This window comes from Pelodiscus sinensis, chromosome 26 (genome assembly GCF_052426305.1).
Source record: "Pelodiscus sinensis isolate ZL-2025 chromosome 26, ASM5242630v1, whole genome shotgun sequence".
Taxonomy (NCBI): domain Eukaryota; kingdom Metazoa; phylum Chordata; order Testudines; family Trionychidae; genus Pelodiscus; species Pelodiscus sinensis.
In genome coordinates, this window is record NC_143077.1 from 15,071,049 (window position 1) to 15,086,346 (window position 15,298).

Here is a 15,298-nt window from a genome sequence, read left to right on the forward strand (position 1 = left end):
AACTTTGTCCCTTCTGATGTGCTTTGATTAACTAATAGTTAATTAGACTGATTTTAAATTTTCATTAGACTTCAAAATTAATATGCATTTCCACTGATTAAATATCCAGTGATATGGAGCTGTTGTTTTAGATTCACTGCAGACTTGGGCAGACATCACTGCATTGGATTACATTTAAATTATATTCAGTGACAAGGGCTAGATATTTAGCTTAAAAAAAAAAAAAAAAAAAGAAATACAGCACCAGAGAAAATCTCTTGGTTGCTGAGCCAGTGTGAGGTGGCTCACTTTGAGGTCTAAATGGATTTAATCACCTGTAGTATATTTATGCTTTGTGACACTACATGTTTAAAACATTTAAATAATAAATATGGTGTTGTGGGATTGCAGCCTGCCCAGGAAGACAGGAGAGAAGATCAAGACCTTGAGATTAAGGAAGGAGACGGAGTGAACGAAGAGTGTTCCAAGGCAGAGTTGAAAAAAGAGAACCCTGAGACAAAAGCAGACCAAGAATTAAAAGTCACTCAGAGATCAGTAAGAAGACACAGAAATATGTACTGCAAGGTTTCCTTGCTGGATGACACCATTTACGAGTGTACTTTGGATGTAAGTCTCATAAGATGAAGGGGTAGGGAGAGTTCAGAATTGAGGGATGATGCCAGTGAAGTAAATGGTAAAATTCCAATTGAGGAGGAGTGTATCTTAAACCATAACAATTATTTAAAATATATTATGAGAAAGTAGAGCACTTTGGACACTGCAGAAAAAAAATCCAAACTCTCTTTTTGCGGGATGCTTTTAAATTGCTGATGCTTTCTCTGACACTTGCCTCTGTTCTTGATGCTCAGGCTGGAGTTGGATTTTTTTTACATCCCCTTAAGATTTGATTATAACTGTAAATATTCAGATCAGAGCCAGAAATTTTTTCTTGTCAGCTAAGGGATTTGTATGCTTTACTGGATTTTCCCCCAGAATACCTTGGAACCCTAAGATCACATGTTGCTGACTAATAACATGAAAACGTATTCAGCAAATCATTAGAGAAAAATTATCACCACTTAAACTTGGTCAAAATACCTGTTTGGGGTTTTTTATTCTTCAAATTCCTCCTCCTCATATGAGTGAAGCTTTGAAAGAGTTAGAAGCAGTGTTTCCTCTAATTATTCCCGTGCATGAGGGATATTAATTTTGTTATGTGCACCAATATGAAGGTGGTACGTGGTGGGGGTGGGGCATAAGAATTTGGAGTGTGTTTGAGGGGGAAGCCTCAGGGCTGGGACACAGGGTTGGGGTACGGGAAGTTGCAGGCTCTAGTCTGGTTGGACTGGTAATGATGACAGGGTGCAGCCTGCCCTAGGGTTGTAGTATGGGGAGTTGATTCCTACCAGCCTCTCTCCTTGCAGCAGCACCTGTGCTAGGGCACAGGTAAAAATTGCAAGCAGGGTGACAATGCCTAGCAATATTGTTCAGAATATAAATAGCATTAAACAAATAATGTTTTTAGCATCTCCTTGCAGTCAATTTCAGAAGCTCTGCTCAATTTCCCTATAGCTGAAAGGTTTTCGGCTAATCATGGTTTTCATATGTATCTCAGGGGATGATCCCAGTGTCATAGCAGTAAGAAGTCAACAGAAATCTAATTCAACATCTGAGTACAAGCTTAACCCGTAAACAATCTGGCACTTAGTCTTTGAGACATAATGAGCTTGTTAAGCCTTGCACCCACTGGTTAAGTATAGTTGCTTATTTGTGACCTGTTTAGGATTCAGGAGCTTCTTGTAAAAAGCAGTTACCTCAGAGGACCCTGTACAATGATGCACTGATCTAAGTGTTTGTGTACCAGTGTTGCTGCCATTGCTATTCCATGGATCAGCAGCTATTCGGGAGCCTGATCCAGTGCTATAGTAGCAATAAGAAACATACCTCTAAAAAAGATCTCAAATGCGAGGACCTGGGTTTTTACATCTTATTCAAAAGAGAATACCTCCAGTGGGAAAGGGACTTTTAATACCATGTTTGGGCATTGATTCATTCAGTACTTTCAGGGCAGAATATTGCTCTCATCCCACTTCCTACAGCACATAGCCTTGGTTGGTGTTGGTTGCTCTCTCATGTACTGAACCAATGCGTCAGCCTTACTTGATTTGTGTTCTTTAAGGGTGTGTCTAGACTACAGGGTTTTGTCGACAAAAGTAGACTTTTGTCGACAAAACTATACCTGCGTCTACACTACTGCTGAGTTCTGTCAACATAACGTCGACAGAACTTAGCAGTTTTGTCGACGCTGGTAAACCTTATTTTACGAGGCATAACGCCTTCTGTCGACAGAGTTCTGTCGACAGAAGGTGTTATTGCATGTAAACTGTCCTTTGCGTCTACACTACCATGTCGACCTTGCTTTGTCGACAGAACTGAATGTAGTCTAGACGCTCTTTGTCGACAGAAGCTTTGTCGACAGTATCTGTCGACAAAACTTGTCGACAGAAGCCTGTAGTCCAGACATACCCTAAGTGATTTCTCATATGCATTCTGCAGTAGGTGCTTGAATTTTTTTCCCTTAGCAATCCTCCTAGAGGAGCACCTCTAATGACCCCTGGAGGGGTGCCTCCATGGTACGGTATAAGAGATGCCACTCACTTCCTTCACTCTCAGTTTCTTCTTGCCACCAGTGATGGTGTATGGAACTGCCTTTACTCCAGCTACCATTTGTTCTTACAGTAACTGTTTTCATTGTTTTCATGTATATATTTCCTTAGTGGTGTAATACCTAACTAATTAATGACTTCATAGAATCATAGAGCTGGAAGAGACCTCAGGAGGTCATCAAGTCCAGCCTCCTGCTCAAGGCAGGACCAATCCCAACTAAATCAACCCAGCCAGGGCTTTGTCAAGATGAGACTTAAAAACCTCTAGGGATTGGAGATTCCACCCCATCCCAGTGCTTCACCACCCTCCTAGTGAAAGAGTTTTTCCTAATATCCAACCTAGACTTCTCCCACTGTAACTTGAGACCATTGCTCCTTGTTCTGCCATCCGTCACTACTGAGAACAACCTCTCTCCATCCTCTTTGGAACCTTCCTTCAGGAAATTGAATACTTGTCTTCCCTTTTGAGACTCTATCTGGGCCCAGGCATGCCCCTTTTCCCAAGCTCTGCATAGGCATCCCCAGATATTAGCGGGACCCGTATCCAGATCCCTCTATGCTGGAGGCCCTGCAGCAGCACAGGACATAATGACTTTGTTGGTGCTGGCCACCCAGGTATCTACAGCTCCCTGGTCATGGGGGAAGCCTGTGCTCAGACCTTTGATGTCTCTGTCCCAGTGGCACCGGATCCTACCAAAAAAAGGTTCCAGGCAGTGCTCACCTGCTTGAGGCTGCCACAAGTCACACTGTGAAACAAATCCTACTGATCCCCCTGTAACTGTTGAGTTGGCAACCCATATGGTGGGGTTCCTGGCACAACTCTCCAGCACAGGAACATGGATGTTTGGTTGCACACACTCCCCACTGAGAACAGGAGCACTGGTATAGAAGATGCCAGAATTTAGGGTTCTCAAGAGGGTACTACATGATTGCTCAAGAGAATGACGCAGATCCCTGTTGGACACTGGTCCCCTCCTCAAGCATCGTTCAGGATGTGTGCTTAGAGCACAGGATCTGGCCCCATGTCATGGTTCTGGTCACTATTGCAACACCATTTGTACAGCCAGCAGCATAGATTGCCAGCCACCAGCTGCTCTGGATCCACTGGATGCAGCTGTTCCAACTGGCAATTGGACTCCTTGACGCCAGGTTCAGAGTCATGAGCACAGCATCACTCTTGACATATCTACAGAGGATCTGTCTCTCCATATAACAGTTGATTGTGTCATGGCCCTGCATCCGTGAATTATGAATCCAGGGCTCACAAGAGGTGACAGACCAGACCTTCACCGTGGGGCATATCTTAATGATGGTACTGCAACTGGTGCAGTGCCACCAGGCACCATAATTGGCACCATATCAGCTGAACCTGTTGGGATTCACCTAGCTGGTCCAGATTGCATGTTCAGTGCCGGAGCCTCAGAAATACTGTCTGCTTCCCTCTCTCATCACCACCAGGAAGCATCAGTAGAAGGGACTCCTGAAGTCCCACAAGACAAGGACGTGCATACCCAGGAGACTTTGGTACCAGCGGAGATGCCAGTTACTATGTCGTTGTCATTCACATCCCCAGACTAGACCATTATGGCACCCCTTCTGACAGTCCCTTCCAAAGATACTAAACCTCATCAAGAGCTATTGAAGAGGGTGGCTTCCAGCCTCCACCTGTAGGCAGAAGAGCTGGAAGAGCCCTGGAATTATCTGTTTAATATGCTCAGTGCTGTAGCACTGGCTGGTGTAGAACTGTCGCTCCATGAAGGGATGGCGAAGATCACAGATGCCCTGCGCTGCGTCTATACTGCCACGCTGTGCCGGATCAGCTGATTGTCGGCACAGCGCGGCCGCCATTTTTATTTTAATGCAGCGGGGATTATTTAAATCCCCGCTTCATTGACTATGTCGAGTAAACTACTTTACATGGCTCCGTCGATGGCCAAGTATTTCATGTAGTCTAGACGCACTCTATGGTGTAGGGCGAAAGGCTAGATTTCACAGAAGGCGACAATATTTCATGGTCTGTGACATGTTTTTAATGGCTGTGAGTTTGGTAGAGCCCTAGATATAAATTGCTGAGGGGATATAGACTGGACTCTTGAAGAGACTCAGCACCCCTTTTTTTCTTCAGAGTCCAGCTCTTCTCGGTGATATGAGTAGAATGGAAGAATTATTGGGGGAGGAAGAGGAGAGCCAAAAAACAATGCATAACATCTAATCCCTGTTACATATTTGCAGAAACATGCCAAGGGTCAGGATCTACTTAGAAAAGTATGTGAACATCTCAATCTTCTAGAAGAAGACTACTTTGGACTGGCCATTTGGGACTCTCCAACTTCTAAGGTAAGAAGATGCTTGTGGAACTACCATCTGCAATCAAAACAACACCCCCCCCCCAAAAAAAATCCAACCCTTTTCTTGATAGGTTAGTGTTTCCAAAATGGGAAGAAGTGTGTAGCGTCCCAAACATTTATGTTTAATCTAGCTCTATTTTCATTTTTCCCTTATGCATTAAAGGCATTTTCTAAGAAAAGTCAAAGTTTGTGAATTGTAAGAGAAATGAACCTTAAAAGTGGTTCCCCCCAGTACTGGCTCCATGGAGCTATCTGCCTCCCCTCCCCTCCCCCTCCCCCCCCCACATGGAGCTGTCTCTGTGGTAAGCCTGGGCCCGCCATGGGCTGAGGTTGTTCCACGACAGCAGCAGCCCCTGTCCACAGGCGGTCTGAGCTCCCCACAGACAGGGATTAAAGTGCTGCTAGATTATTTGTTTTTGTTTTTTAAGTTTTTCCAAAACCATAAAGTAAAACTGACCAATTTGGGTTTCAGTATGAAGAATTTAACTCATATTCAACAAATACATTAAAATTGCATTGTCTCTCTAAATATTTACACCTATTGATTTCATTTGGTGATCCCTAGTTCTTGTGTTGTGGAAACAAGTAAATAGCTTTTCCTTATTTATTTTTTCCACATCAGTTATGATTTTATGGACCTTAATCATATCCCCCTTAGTCTTTTCTTTACCAACTTGAAAAATCCCAGTTTTATTAATCTCTCCTCATATGGCAGCCATTCCATACTCCTAATCATTTTTGTTACCCTTTTCTGAACTTGTCAAGTTGTTCAAGTTAAGTCTTTTAACCAGCATGCTTTGTGTTGTGGGAAGAAAATTGCCAGATCATCGTTCTTTAAAAACTTATTTTTTGTCTTCCTCTTTATATCCATCCCTTTTTGAGATAAGCAGGTTAACATAGGTTTTGGACAGGAGGAATGAAAAAAGCTATTTGCATTGCCTTCTTTGACAACAGAATTATGCACATGCTATTTTACTCATCTGAGGTCTGATTGGGAGTTTGCTTCTGTAATATTTTAAAGACCGCAAAGAGTGCGGGAACACTGTCAGCAGGATTGTTTGGTGACAGATTTATTGTCACTTAAAAACAAGAATTAACATCTTCTTGATACAGATTTTAATCCCAGTCTAGAATAAACTGTTCGGCTGTGTCTAGACTGGCAAGTTTTTCCGCAAAATCATCTGCTTTTGCGGAAAAACTTGCCAGCTGTCTACACTGGCCACTTGAATTTCCGGAAAAGCACTGACGATCTCATGTAAAATCATCAGTGCTTTTCCGGAAAAACTATGCTGCTCCTGTTTGGACAAAAGTCTTTTTCTGAAAGACTTTTGCGCAAAAGGGCCAATGTAGACAGCATAGTACTGTTTTCCGCAAAAAAGTCCTGATCGCGAAAAAGGCGATCAGGGCTTTTTTGCAGAAAACCGCGTCTAGATTGGCCACGGACGCTTTTGCTCAAAAAGTGCTTTTGCGGAAAAGCATCCTACCAATCTAGACGCGCTTTTCCGAAAATGCTTTTAACGGAAAACTTTTCCGTTAAAAGCATTTTCAGAAATTCATGCCAGTGTAGATGTAGCCTTCATGTTTATAGCCACCCTTTGTTCTTTTGGGATAATTGCTTTATATCTGTATGTTTGTTTAATGAAGTGTAAACTGCCAAGTCTGAAATTCCCTCTAGCACGACCAATGCTCTCTAAAGGGTCCTCACCCACTAAAGTGATCTTAACAAGGGAGCTTAGGAAATCATCTTCTGAACCTCCTCCAAAGCGATGGAAAGATTTGGCAGGAGGAGGTGTCTATCTATCTATCTATCTATCTATCTATCTATCTATCTATCTATCTATCTATCTATCTATCTATCTATCTATCTATCTATCTATCTATCTATCTATCTATCTATCTATCTATCTATCTATCTATCTATCTATCTATCTATCTATCTATCTATCTATCTATCTATCTATCTATCTATCTATCTATCTATCTATCTATCTATCTATCTATGTGAAAATATGATACCAAAATATTTCTACCTTCAGAAATAAACCAACAATATCCCTAAAGAAGGGTGCTTTTCCTTTCTGTTTTTCCAATGTGGGAAAGTGAATAGAGAGACTGTTTAGTACTGAAGGAGTTTATATTGGAGTTTATACTAGTCTGAAAGGGAGAATTGTTTTCCAGTGATTCATGAAATAGCATTGGATAAGAGAATCATTAATTACCAAACCCTTCATTGTCTACTGGATTAGGCAGACAGGATGAGTTTCATGAATGCATGACTACACTCGTGCTGTGTTAGAGCCAGGAGCGAGGCTGTTCCATTCTCATCAGAGAAAGCTAACATTTGTAGCATCAGCACTTGCATTTAAAATTGCTATGCTGACAAAACCATAGGCACCCCCCAAATGCTACATAGATAGGCTGTAGGTTTTGCTTTTCATGAGTTTCATAACTATAGTTTTAAAGGAAGAGTAGAAGAGAGCATATTCTTTAGAGGTGTGCATGGGTTAAACATTCCAGTTTTTTACCTCAGAAGACCTAGATTTTCAAATCCCACTTAGGTCACATGACCGTGAATTTTACGACTTAATTCTAGCCTCTAGAAGATGATTATCAGTTTTGCATTGTCTCCATATAGTGTGGCACAGCTGATTGTTTCTCCTAAGAGGAGGCTCCTGACTGAGCTGTCAGAGGTTACCATTGAATGAGGAGCTTTGGCAGGACTGAGAGATAATTTCATTGACCACAATTCTGCACCATTTCCTTGATCCCTAAACATACAAATAAAGGAGAGATGAATTACCAGTGACTAAGGAAACTGGATAAAAATGTCTAATATATTATCTCTTCAAACTAATTATCAGAAATTAGTGCCTTTTTAAAAAAAAGTTTATTCTCTCCTCACTGCCAGCTTTCATGATCGGTGCCAAACGTTTTGGTTGGCATTGCAGATACCTTCACTTAATCCAATGATTGGTACTGTCTGTAATAAAGACTATAATCGAGAGGGGCTTGACTGTCTACCTAAAAATCCAAATGAGTGTGAGCAATACATCTTAGAATACAGAGGGATGATGGGGGAGAGGGTGGGGAGGCAGAAGGGGGAGAGTGTGAGAAAATGTCACTGTTAAAACCAGTATGGGTCTGTGCCTTTTTCTTGCTAATGGCTAGCAGTAGCTTATACTGTCTGATGCTGGAACTTGAGAGAAATAAGGGTTGCACTGTTTCATCGGAGTATTTATTTTAATGAGAAAACTTCAGCCTATTCTGCACCTTTAGATCCACAGAGAGATGGCTTCCATTAGAAGCCACTTTATTACTCAAGACCATTGTAGAAGCTCAGATAAATAAAGCTTTTTGTATATAGAGCTTTCGTGTCCTTTGGCATTTTAATTGATCATGTATGCAGTGTATATGTACTAATTGGCCACTAGGGGACAAAAGTAATGAATTCTGCTGCTTTCCTTCATCCCATCCTTCCCGCTCTCCACTTCCCGCTCTCCACCATTGCCTGTAGGTGAATGGTGTGATGACGTAGTAGGCCGAGTAGGCTGGAGTGACCATGATGAAAAATGGGGAAATGTACATGTGTCTGAGTAGTGTTGGGGTAGATGGATATTGTGGATATTGTAAAATACAGATAGTATACGCACATTACAACAGCCAGTTCAGTTCACATTTGATAGCTGCCTATTTAGCTGATTGGCAGTACTGTTTCCCCTGTGGTGTTTCTTTTAATACATGTCAGCTGTGTGAATTTTACTATTTTCTCTTCTTACAGATATGGCTGGATTCTACCAAAGAAATAAAAAAACAGGTTCATGGTAAGTAGATTGAGTCCATCATGATCTTTTTTTTTTTTTTTCTTAATACACTGCTGGATAATTTATAGCTTTGGCCTACAGTTGAGAATCCCCCAAAGAACAGTTAGAGTTCATGTAGGGGTGGTTGGCAGAGATCAGCTCAAGTTCAAACAGCATGCAATCTTTCTTCTTTTACACTTAATGTGCTGGACTGAAGAAAACACTGGCACTTCTTTACTATGAGGAATATCCTACAATATGTTTTCAGGAGGCAGACAAATGTTTTACTGCTATAGAGTAGTTCAGAATTAGGTAAATCTCTTTCAGCTTGCTAGTATAGTGGGGAAAATAAGTATGCCATGGAGAATCAGGATGAATAAGGAGATCGGAAAGGGGGAAAAGAAAAGTATGTGCCACAGCAAACATATTGGCTGTGTCTAGACTGGCAAGTTTTTCCGCAAAAGCAATTGCTTTTGCGGAAAAACTTGCCAGCTGTCTACACTGGCTGCTTGAAGTTCCTCAAGAACACTGACTTCCTACTGTCTGAAATTAGTGCTTCTTGCGGAAATACTATGCTGCTCCCGTTCGGGCAAAAGTCCTTTTGCGCAAAGCTTTTGCGCAAAAGGGCCAGTGTAGACAGCTCAGATTTGTTTTGCGCAAAAAAGCCCCAGTCGGGAAAATGGCGATCATGGCTTTTTTGCGCAAAAGCGCGTCTAGATTGGCACGGACACTTTTCCGCAAAAAGTGCTTTTGTGGAAAAGTGTACGTGCCAATCTAGACGCTCTTTTCCGCAAATGCTTTTAACAGTAAACTTTTCCGTTAAAAGCATTTGCGGAAAATCATGCCAGTCTAGACATAGACATTGTGGATTCTTCAGAACTCCTTGAGCATCCAAGCAGCTGAGTTGACTAGCTTGAACATTGTCAGGATAAATGTCTCACAGTATAAGCAGAAATGGACTGTAACTTCTTCTGATATTGGGCCAGACCTATGCAGGGACCAGTGTCCATGTAGCTTCATTTTCAGAGACTAGTTTTTCTTCAAAGAATATGAACACTCAAGACTTCTCACCTCAGTGAAAATGAAGTTCTGTGCAGGTTTACAGGGGAGAAGAGGAGAGAGATTTCAACAAATCTGAAAATTCTTCTATGCTCTCAGTGACATAAGAGGCAAACCTCCATTGGAATTAATAAACAAACAGCTCTGGGAAAGCTTCCTCATTAGTCATCCATTTTTAAAAAATATGTAAAAGCAACTTTTTTGTGTACAGGTCTTTAGCCATTCTTCTCTTTTGAGACAGTAGGAGTGAAAATAGAGTATTATGAGACTGATGCAAAAATCTACAGCAGGATGATATTTAAAGAGAACCTTGTTTCACTCAGCTGTTTGAGGTAAATTTAAATGCTCTTACTGGACAAATGACATGATTAAGTTACAGACGTCAAAATTGGAACAATGCTTTTCTGCAAACAAGCCCAGAATATTTGTGTTCCTGTTATCTCGGAGCAACTTTCCTTTTATTTAATCTTAAACTTATGAATAATTTGAATGCTTCTGGCACAGCATGATGAAATTGGCAGAATTTCTCTCTAATTCCGCTATGGTGGTGTGTAAAAGACAGATTTGTAAATGGAATCCATTTGGTTTCTCGAATCCTCCCCCATCTTAGCCCCATTTGGAACTTACTACATCTTTTGAGAAACCAAATCAGGAAAACTTGCCTTCTTGAAATAAGTACCATTTTAAACTATTGAATTAGAGGGCAATGAATGAAATCATTATATTTGACTCAAGTTTTTGCTGCACTTTTAGAAATTCCCTATTGAAGCATTTACTGGCTCTGCCCTTCAGATCAGCTATCTAAGGGCAAAATTGATTATCCCTCCAAGAGGAAAAAGTGACTTCATTCTGAACACTTGAAAAAGTAAATCATTAAATCTGCTATCTTCTTGGAATCTGAACTCTCTGAATTAAGGAGAACAGGGATGACACCCACAAAATGTAATTATTATAAGGTGCTATATCAGAACACCATATTTTATATTATTTTAATGAATTCACTTTTCAGTTTATTTAAAAATCTTTATTTTCAAATACAGAATAACTACCAGAGAGTTTATGAAAGGTTTAATTTTTATATAAACTGGGAAAATAAACATACAGTTTTATATCTTTGCTTGTCAGATGTGATTTACTTGAACAGTAGCTGAGCATGCATTTTGAATATAATTGTAGTGCTCTGAAGAAGTAACACTGATGACACTAACTAGAGCTAAGCATTTGTCTCTGAAAGGGCTACATAACTCTTGTAATTCAGCTGTACTAAAGCATTTCAGTCTTGACCTGCAAAATCCTTGCTGTTTAACCCTGGGTGTTTCTTGACGAGAGATTTACATTTTATATTAATTTATAGGGTGGCTATGTGACATGGGCCAACGTTTAACCACTATACACCTTTCTTCTTACCCAAGGAAGATTAAAAACCTCAGTATTTTGTAGTGAAATGCTAATTCATTAACCCACAGCACAGTTTGACCTCTATTCATATCATCTCTATAAAAACTGCAGTGTTTTATGAACAGTAGATTCCAAAAGAAGTGAATTCCACATTTCTGGGATGTCTTTCATGTCACGGTGTATATGTTCACCTCCACATTAGGGATGTTAAGGATTCTCTGTCCCACCCCCACCCTGTGCCGTCTCTATCAGTTAGAGGCAGAAAAGGGCAGGGAGAAGAGGGGGTACTTCAAAGTGACAGTGCCGCATAGCTGAGCCTGGGTGCTGCTGCGCGTGTTCTGGGGAAATGCTGTGTGGAACCCATGGCTCTGCGTGGCATTTCAAATCGGCAGCGCAGCATGGAGCCCGGGGTTAGAGGGGTTCCCCTCTGAGTTCCCCACTGACCCCGGGCTCTATGCTGCGCTGCCACTTTGAAATACACAAGAGCCCTCGTTGCGGACTCTTGTACATTTCAAAGGAGGAATGCAGAAGTGCCTATTGACTGTTGAGTATTCAGAAATTCCATCAACTACTAGCCTAGTTAATTAACCATTACTTAACATCCTTACTCCCCATAGTCTGTTTATGTGTTCCCATAAAAGATATTTTTAATCAATGTCAATAAAAACAGATCAGAGATGTTATCACTTTTCTTTAAATTACATTCTATAATCAATAATTCAAATGGCAACATTAAAATATAACATCATTTGCTTTAAAGAGAGTCCAATTCAAAATTCATATTTTTATAAACTTCTGTATTGTGAACATTTTGTTGTACATTTTCAAAACTTGTCTGTTTCTAATTACAGGAGGCCCCTGGAACTTTACATTCAATGTGAAGTTTTATCCACCAGATCCAGCACAGCTGACAGAGGATATAACAAGGTAAAGACATTGATTATTACCCATAAACTTTGCTACTCCAATTCAGTACAGTATTGAGAGTGGAAAGTACAATAGAAGTGCATGATATATTTTCAGGTAAAAGCTGAAAAGCTGTTTATACGTATTTGTGTTCAAATATATTTTAGAATTAAATCCATAGGACTAGACATACTCAGGCATCTCTGCTATAGCCAGTCAGAGCAGCTGTTTTTAATGTGTGTCTCTATATGTGGGAATAGGTTGCATATCTTAGTGGCAGCACCATATCTGAGTGTCTATTTGGTTAATATGGGGAACTTTTTGTATATAGGGTTTTTCTTTGTTGTGGATGTGTTGCATTGAAAGGTATATGTGAAAGATTTTTATGTATACTTTTGTGTGTGGGGGAGGGGGAGAAAGGATAAATGGAGGATGAACACATACTTTTAAATGACTTGAACAAAATCTGATTTCCATTATCAAAAGCATACCCTACTCCATTTTGAAGGAGGTGATATATATATTTTTTTAATTCTGTGGTCATTTTTCCTTTCATACTATTATTTAATTAAATTTTTTACAATATTTATACCCCACCTTTCTATTTAAAATATTCCAGGTGGCTTACAAAATTTTAAAAACACAATATAAATATATATAAAAAATTAAAATACAAGTCCCCAAAGGGGGACATAAAACCTGCTAAGATACCTTGAGAGGAGGAACACACACACATACACAAACTCAAACACCAGTAAAAGCACGGGCAAAAAGGGTGGCTTTAGCCTGGTGCTGAAACAGTGCCAGCATTGGCGCCAGATGGATGTCCCAGGGGAGAGAATTCCACAGCCTGGGAACAAAGACTGAGAAGGCCCTGCTCCGCATAGATGTCTCCACAAGTGGAGGAACACAGAGCAGAACCTCCCCAGCTGTCCTCAATCCCCAGGCAGGCTCGTATGGGAGGAGACAGTCCTTCAAATACTCTGGTCCCAACCCGTTCAGGGCTTTATAGGTCATAACCAGGACCTTAAATTGTGCCCGGAAACATAACGAAAGCCAGTGCACCTGCCAAAACACCAGCATAATGTGCTTCGTATAACGAGTGTTAGTTAAAACTTGAGCAGCTGCATTCGGGACCAGTTGATGTTTCCCAAGACTCTTGAGAGGCAGCCCCACATAAAGTGGATTGCAATAATCCAGTCAGGATGTGACGAGCATGAAGCACCATAGCCAGGTCATTCTTATTCAGAAAGGGTTGCAGCTGCTGGGTCTGCTGAAGCTGCCCCAGAAGCACTCCTAGCCACTGAAGAAATCTGGTTCTCAAATGTTAAAAAAGGGTTCAGGACTCCCAAGATGCGTACCTGTTCTTTTAGGGGGAGCGTAACCTCGTCCAGAACAGGTACTACACCACATTCCCAGACAGATGGTTTCCTGATCCATAAGACCTCTGTCTTATCTGAATTCAGCTTCAGCTTATTTGACCTTATCCAGTCCATCACTGCCTCCAGACACCGGTTCAGACTGGTCACTGCCAAACCTGGATCCGATGTCAGAGAAATAGAGTTGTGTGTCATCTGCATATTGATGGCACCATCCTCCATATCTCCTTACAAACTCTCCCAGCGGTTTAATTTAGATGTTAAACAGCATGGGACAAGATGGAACCTTGTGGGACCCCGCAGCACAGTCACCTCAGGGTCGGGCAGCAGCCTCCTAGCTCCACCTTCTGAAAGTGTCCCAACAGGTAAGACCAGAACCACAGCAAAACCATGCCTCCGATACCCAACTCCGCCAGGCACTCCAGAAAGATACCATGGTTGATGATATCAAAAGCTGCCGTACTATTTAGCAGCATAAAAAGTTGCCTTTATCTTCATTTTCCTCAGGAGCCTGAGCTCAAAATAAAGTTATCAGTCTTTGTACTCTCAGTTAAAATCACATCTTCTGCTTTTCCCTGTAGGTATTATTTGTGTCTTCAGCTTAGACATGACATTGTTACAGGACGTCTGCCTTGTTCCTTTGCCACACTGGCCCTGCTAAGTTCTTATACAGTCCAGTCTGAATTGGGAGATTATGACCCGGAGTTACATAACACAGATTATGTCAGTGAGTTTAAATTGGCCCCAAACCAGACAAAGGAACTTGAAGAAAAAGTCATGGAACTGCATAAAACATACAGGTGAGTGCTGTTATTAAGGGAACCAGTCTCTGAACCACAAAATAAATGGAGTAATTAGAATAATAACTATTTAGTATTTTCCCAAATTCTGTGTTTTTAAATTTTCTCTTCAGAGCCATTAATATCTTTTGTGAGCCTCAAACAGAATTACAGTTAGAGAGTTAGTTTAAGAGAGAAGTTTTCAGTTCACAAAGGAAAATAGTCTGCTTTAAATAAATGAACAAACAAACTTTAAGCAAGTACAGAATAGGGTTATTGGGTAGTCAAGGGACTACTTTACCACTTGCTTCACTCCCTCATTGCTGCCTCTGATACAGAGGCAGCAAAAGTGGAGGGGGAAGCAGGAGCTGGTGCTGGGGAGAGTTGGCTTAAAGGCTGGTTTCCCCAAGCACAGTCTTCCCTGGTGCATGGGGCAAGGGAGGAAACAGGGGAGGCAGAGCTGCAGTAGTCCCAGAGCCAGCACAAGCCATAACTACTCAGTCTCAGCTCACACTGGCTCGAGGAGCTACCCCCACTGGCGCTCTGCAGTTTAAATGTTTTAGGAGCTGGGCTGCCTGTGCACCTGGCTCCTACTACATTTAAACTGCAGAGCTACAGCGGGATTAGCTCCTGGACCTGGCACAAGTCAGGACAGAGCGCCTCCCCTTATCGACTAATTATGTACAAATAGTATACACGATTAGCCCATTACCCGCTTCTTAACATCCTTAGTACCGAATGTCCTTTCAGAATTATAATTCACTTGCTTTGCATAAACTATCTTGCTACTGCTATGAAGGAATCAGATGCTGGGAAAGTCCAGAGTTGGTCATGTAATATTAATTGCCTCATGAGGCTACTTATTAAATGTTGCTTTTACTGTTTCCTTCTCCTCTTCCCCTTCACACTATCCTATTTTTGTCCATTTGTCTGCATTTTGTTTTTGTTGTAATCCTAGGGTCTTTGGGGTAGGTGTTGTCTTTG

General features: G+C 41.2%; 1 protein-coding gene across 36 annotated transcripts in view; it reads left to right on the forward strand.

Moving 5' to 3' along the window:
• EPB41 (erythrocyte membrane protein band 4.1) overlaps window positions 1-15,298 on the forward strand; it is a 171,471-nt gene that overhangs the window by 74,276 nt on the left and 81,897 nt on the right. For all 36 annotated transcript variants that reach the window (XM_075909091.2, XM_075909090.2, XM_089773531.1 and 33 more), the window contains exons 3-7: window positions 391-606; window positions 4,878-4,982; window positions 8,772-8,814; window positions 12,102-12,177; window positions 14,117-14,335. In XM_075909091.2, coding sequence (XP_075765206.2) covers window positions 391-606; window positions 4,878-4,982; window positions 8,772-8,814; window positions 12,102-12,177; window positions 14,117-14,335 — 659 coding nt within the window. The remainder of the gene's footprint in view (window positions 1-390; window positions 607-4,877; window positions 4,983-8,771; window positions 8,815-12,101; window positions 12,178-14,116; window positions 14,336-15,298) is intronic.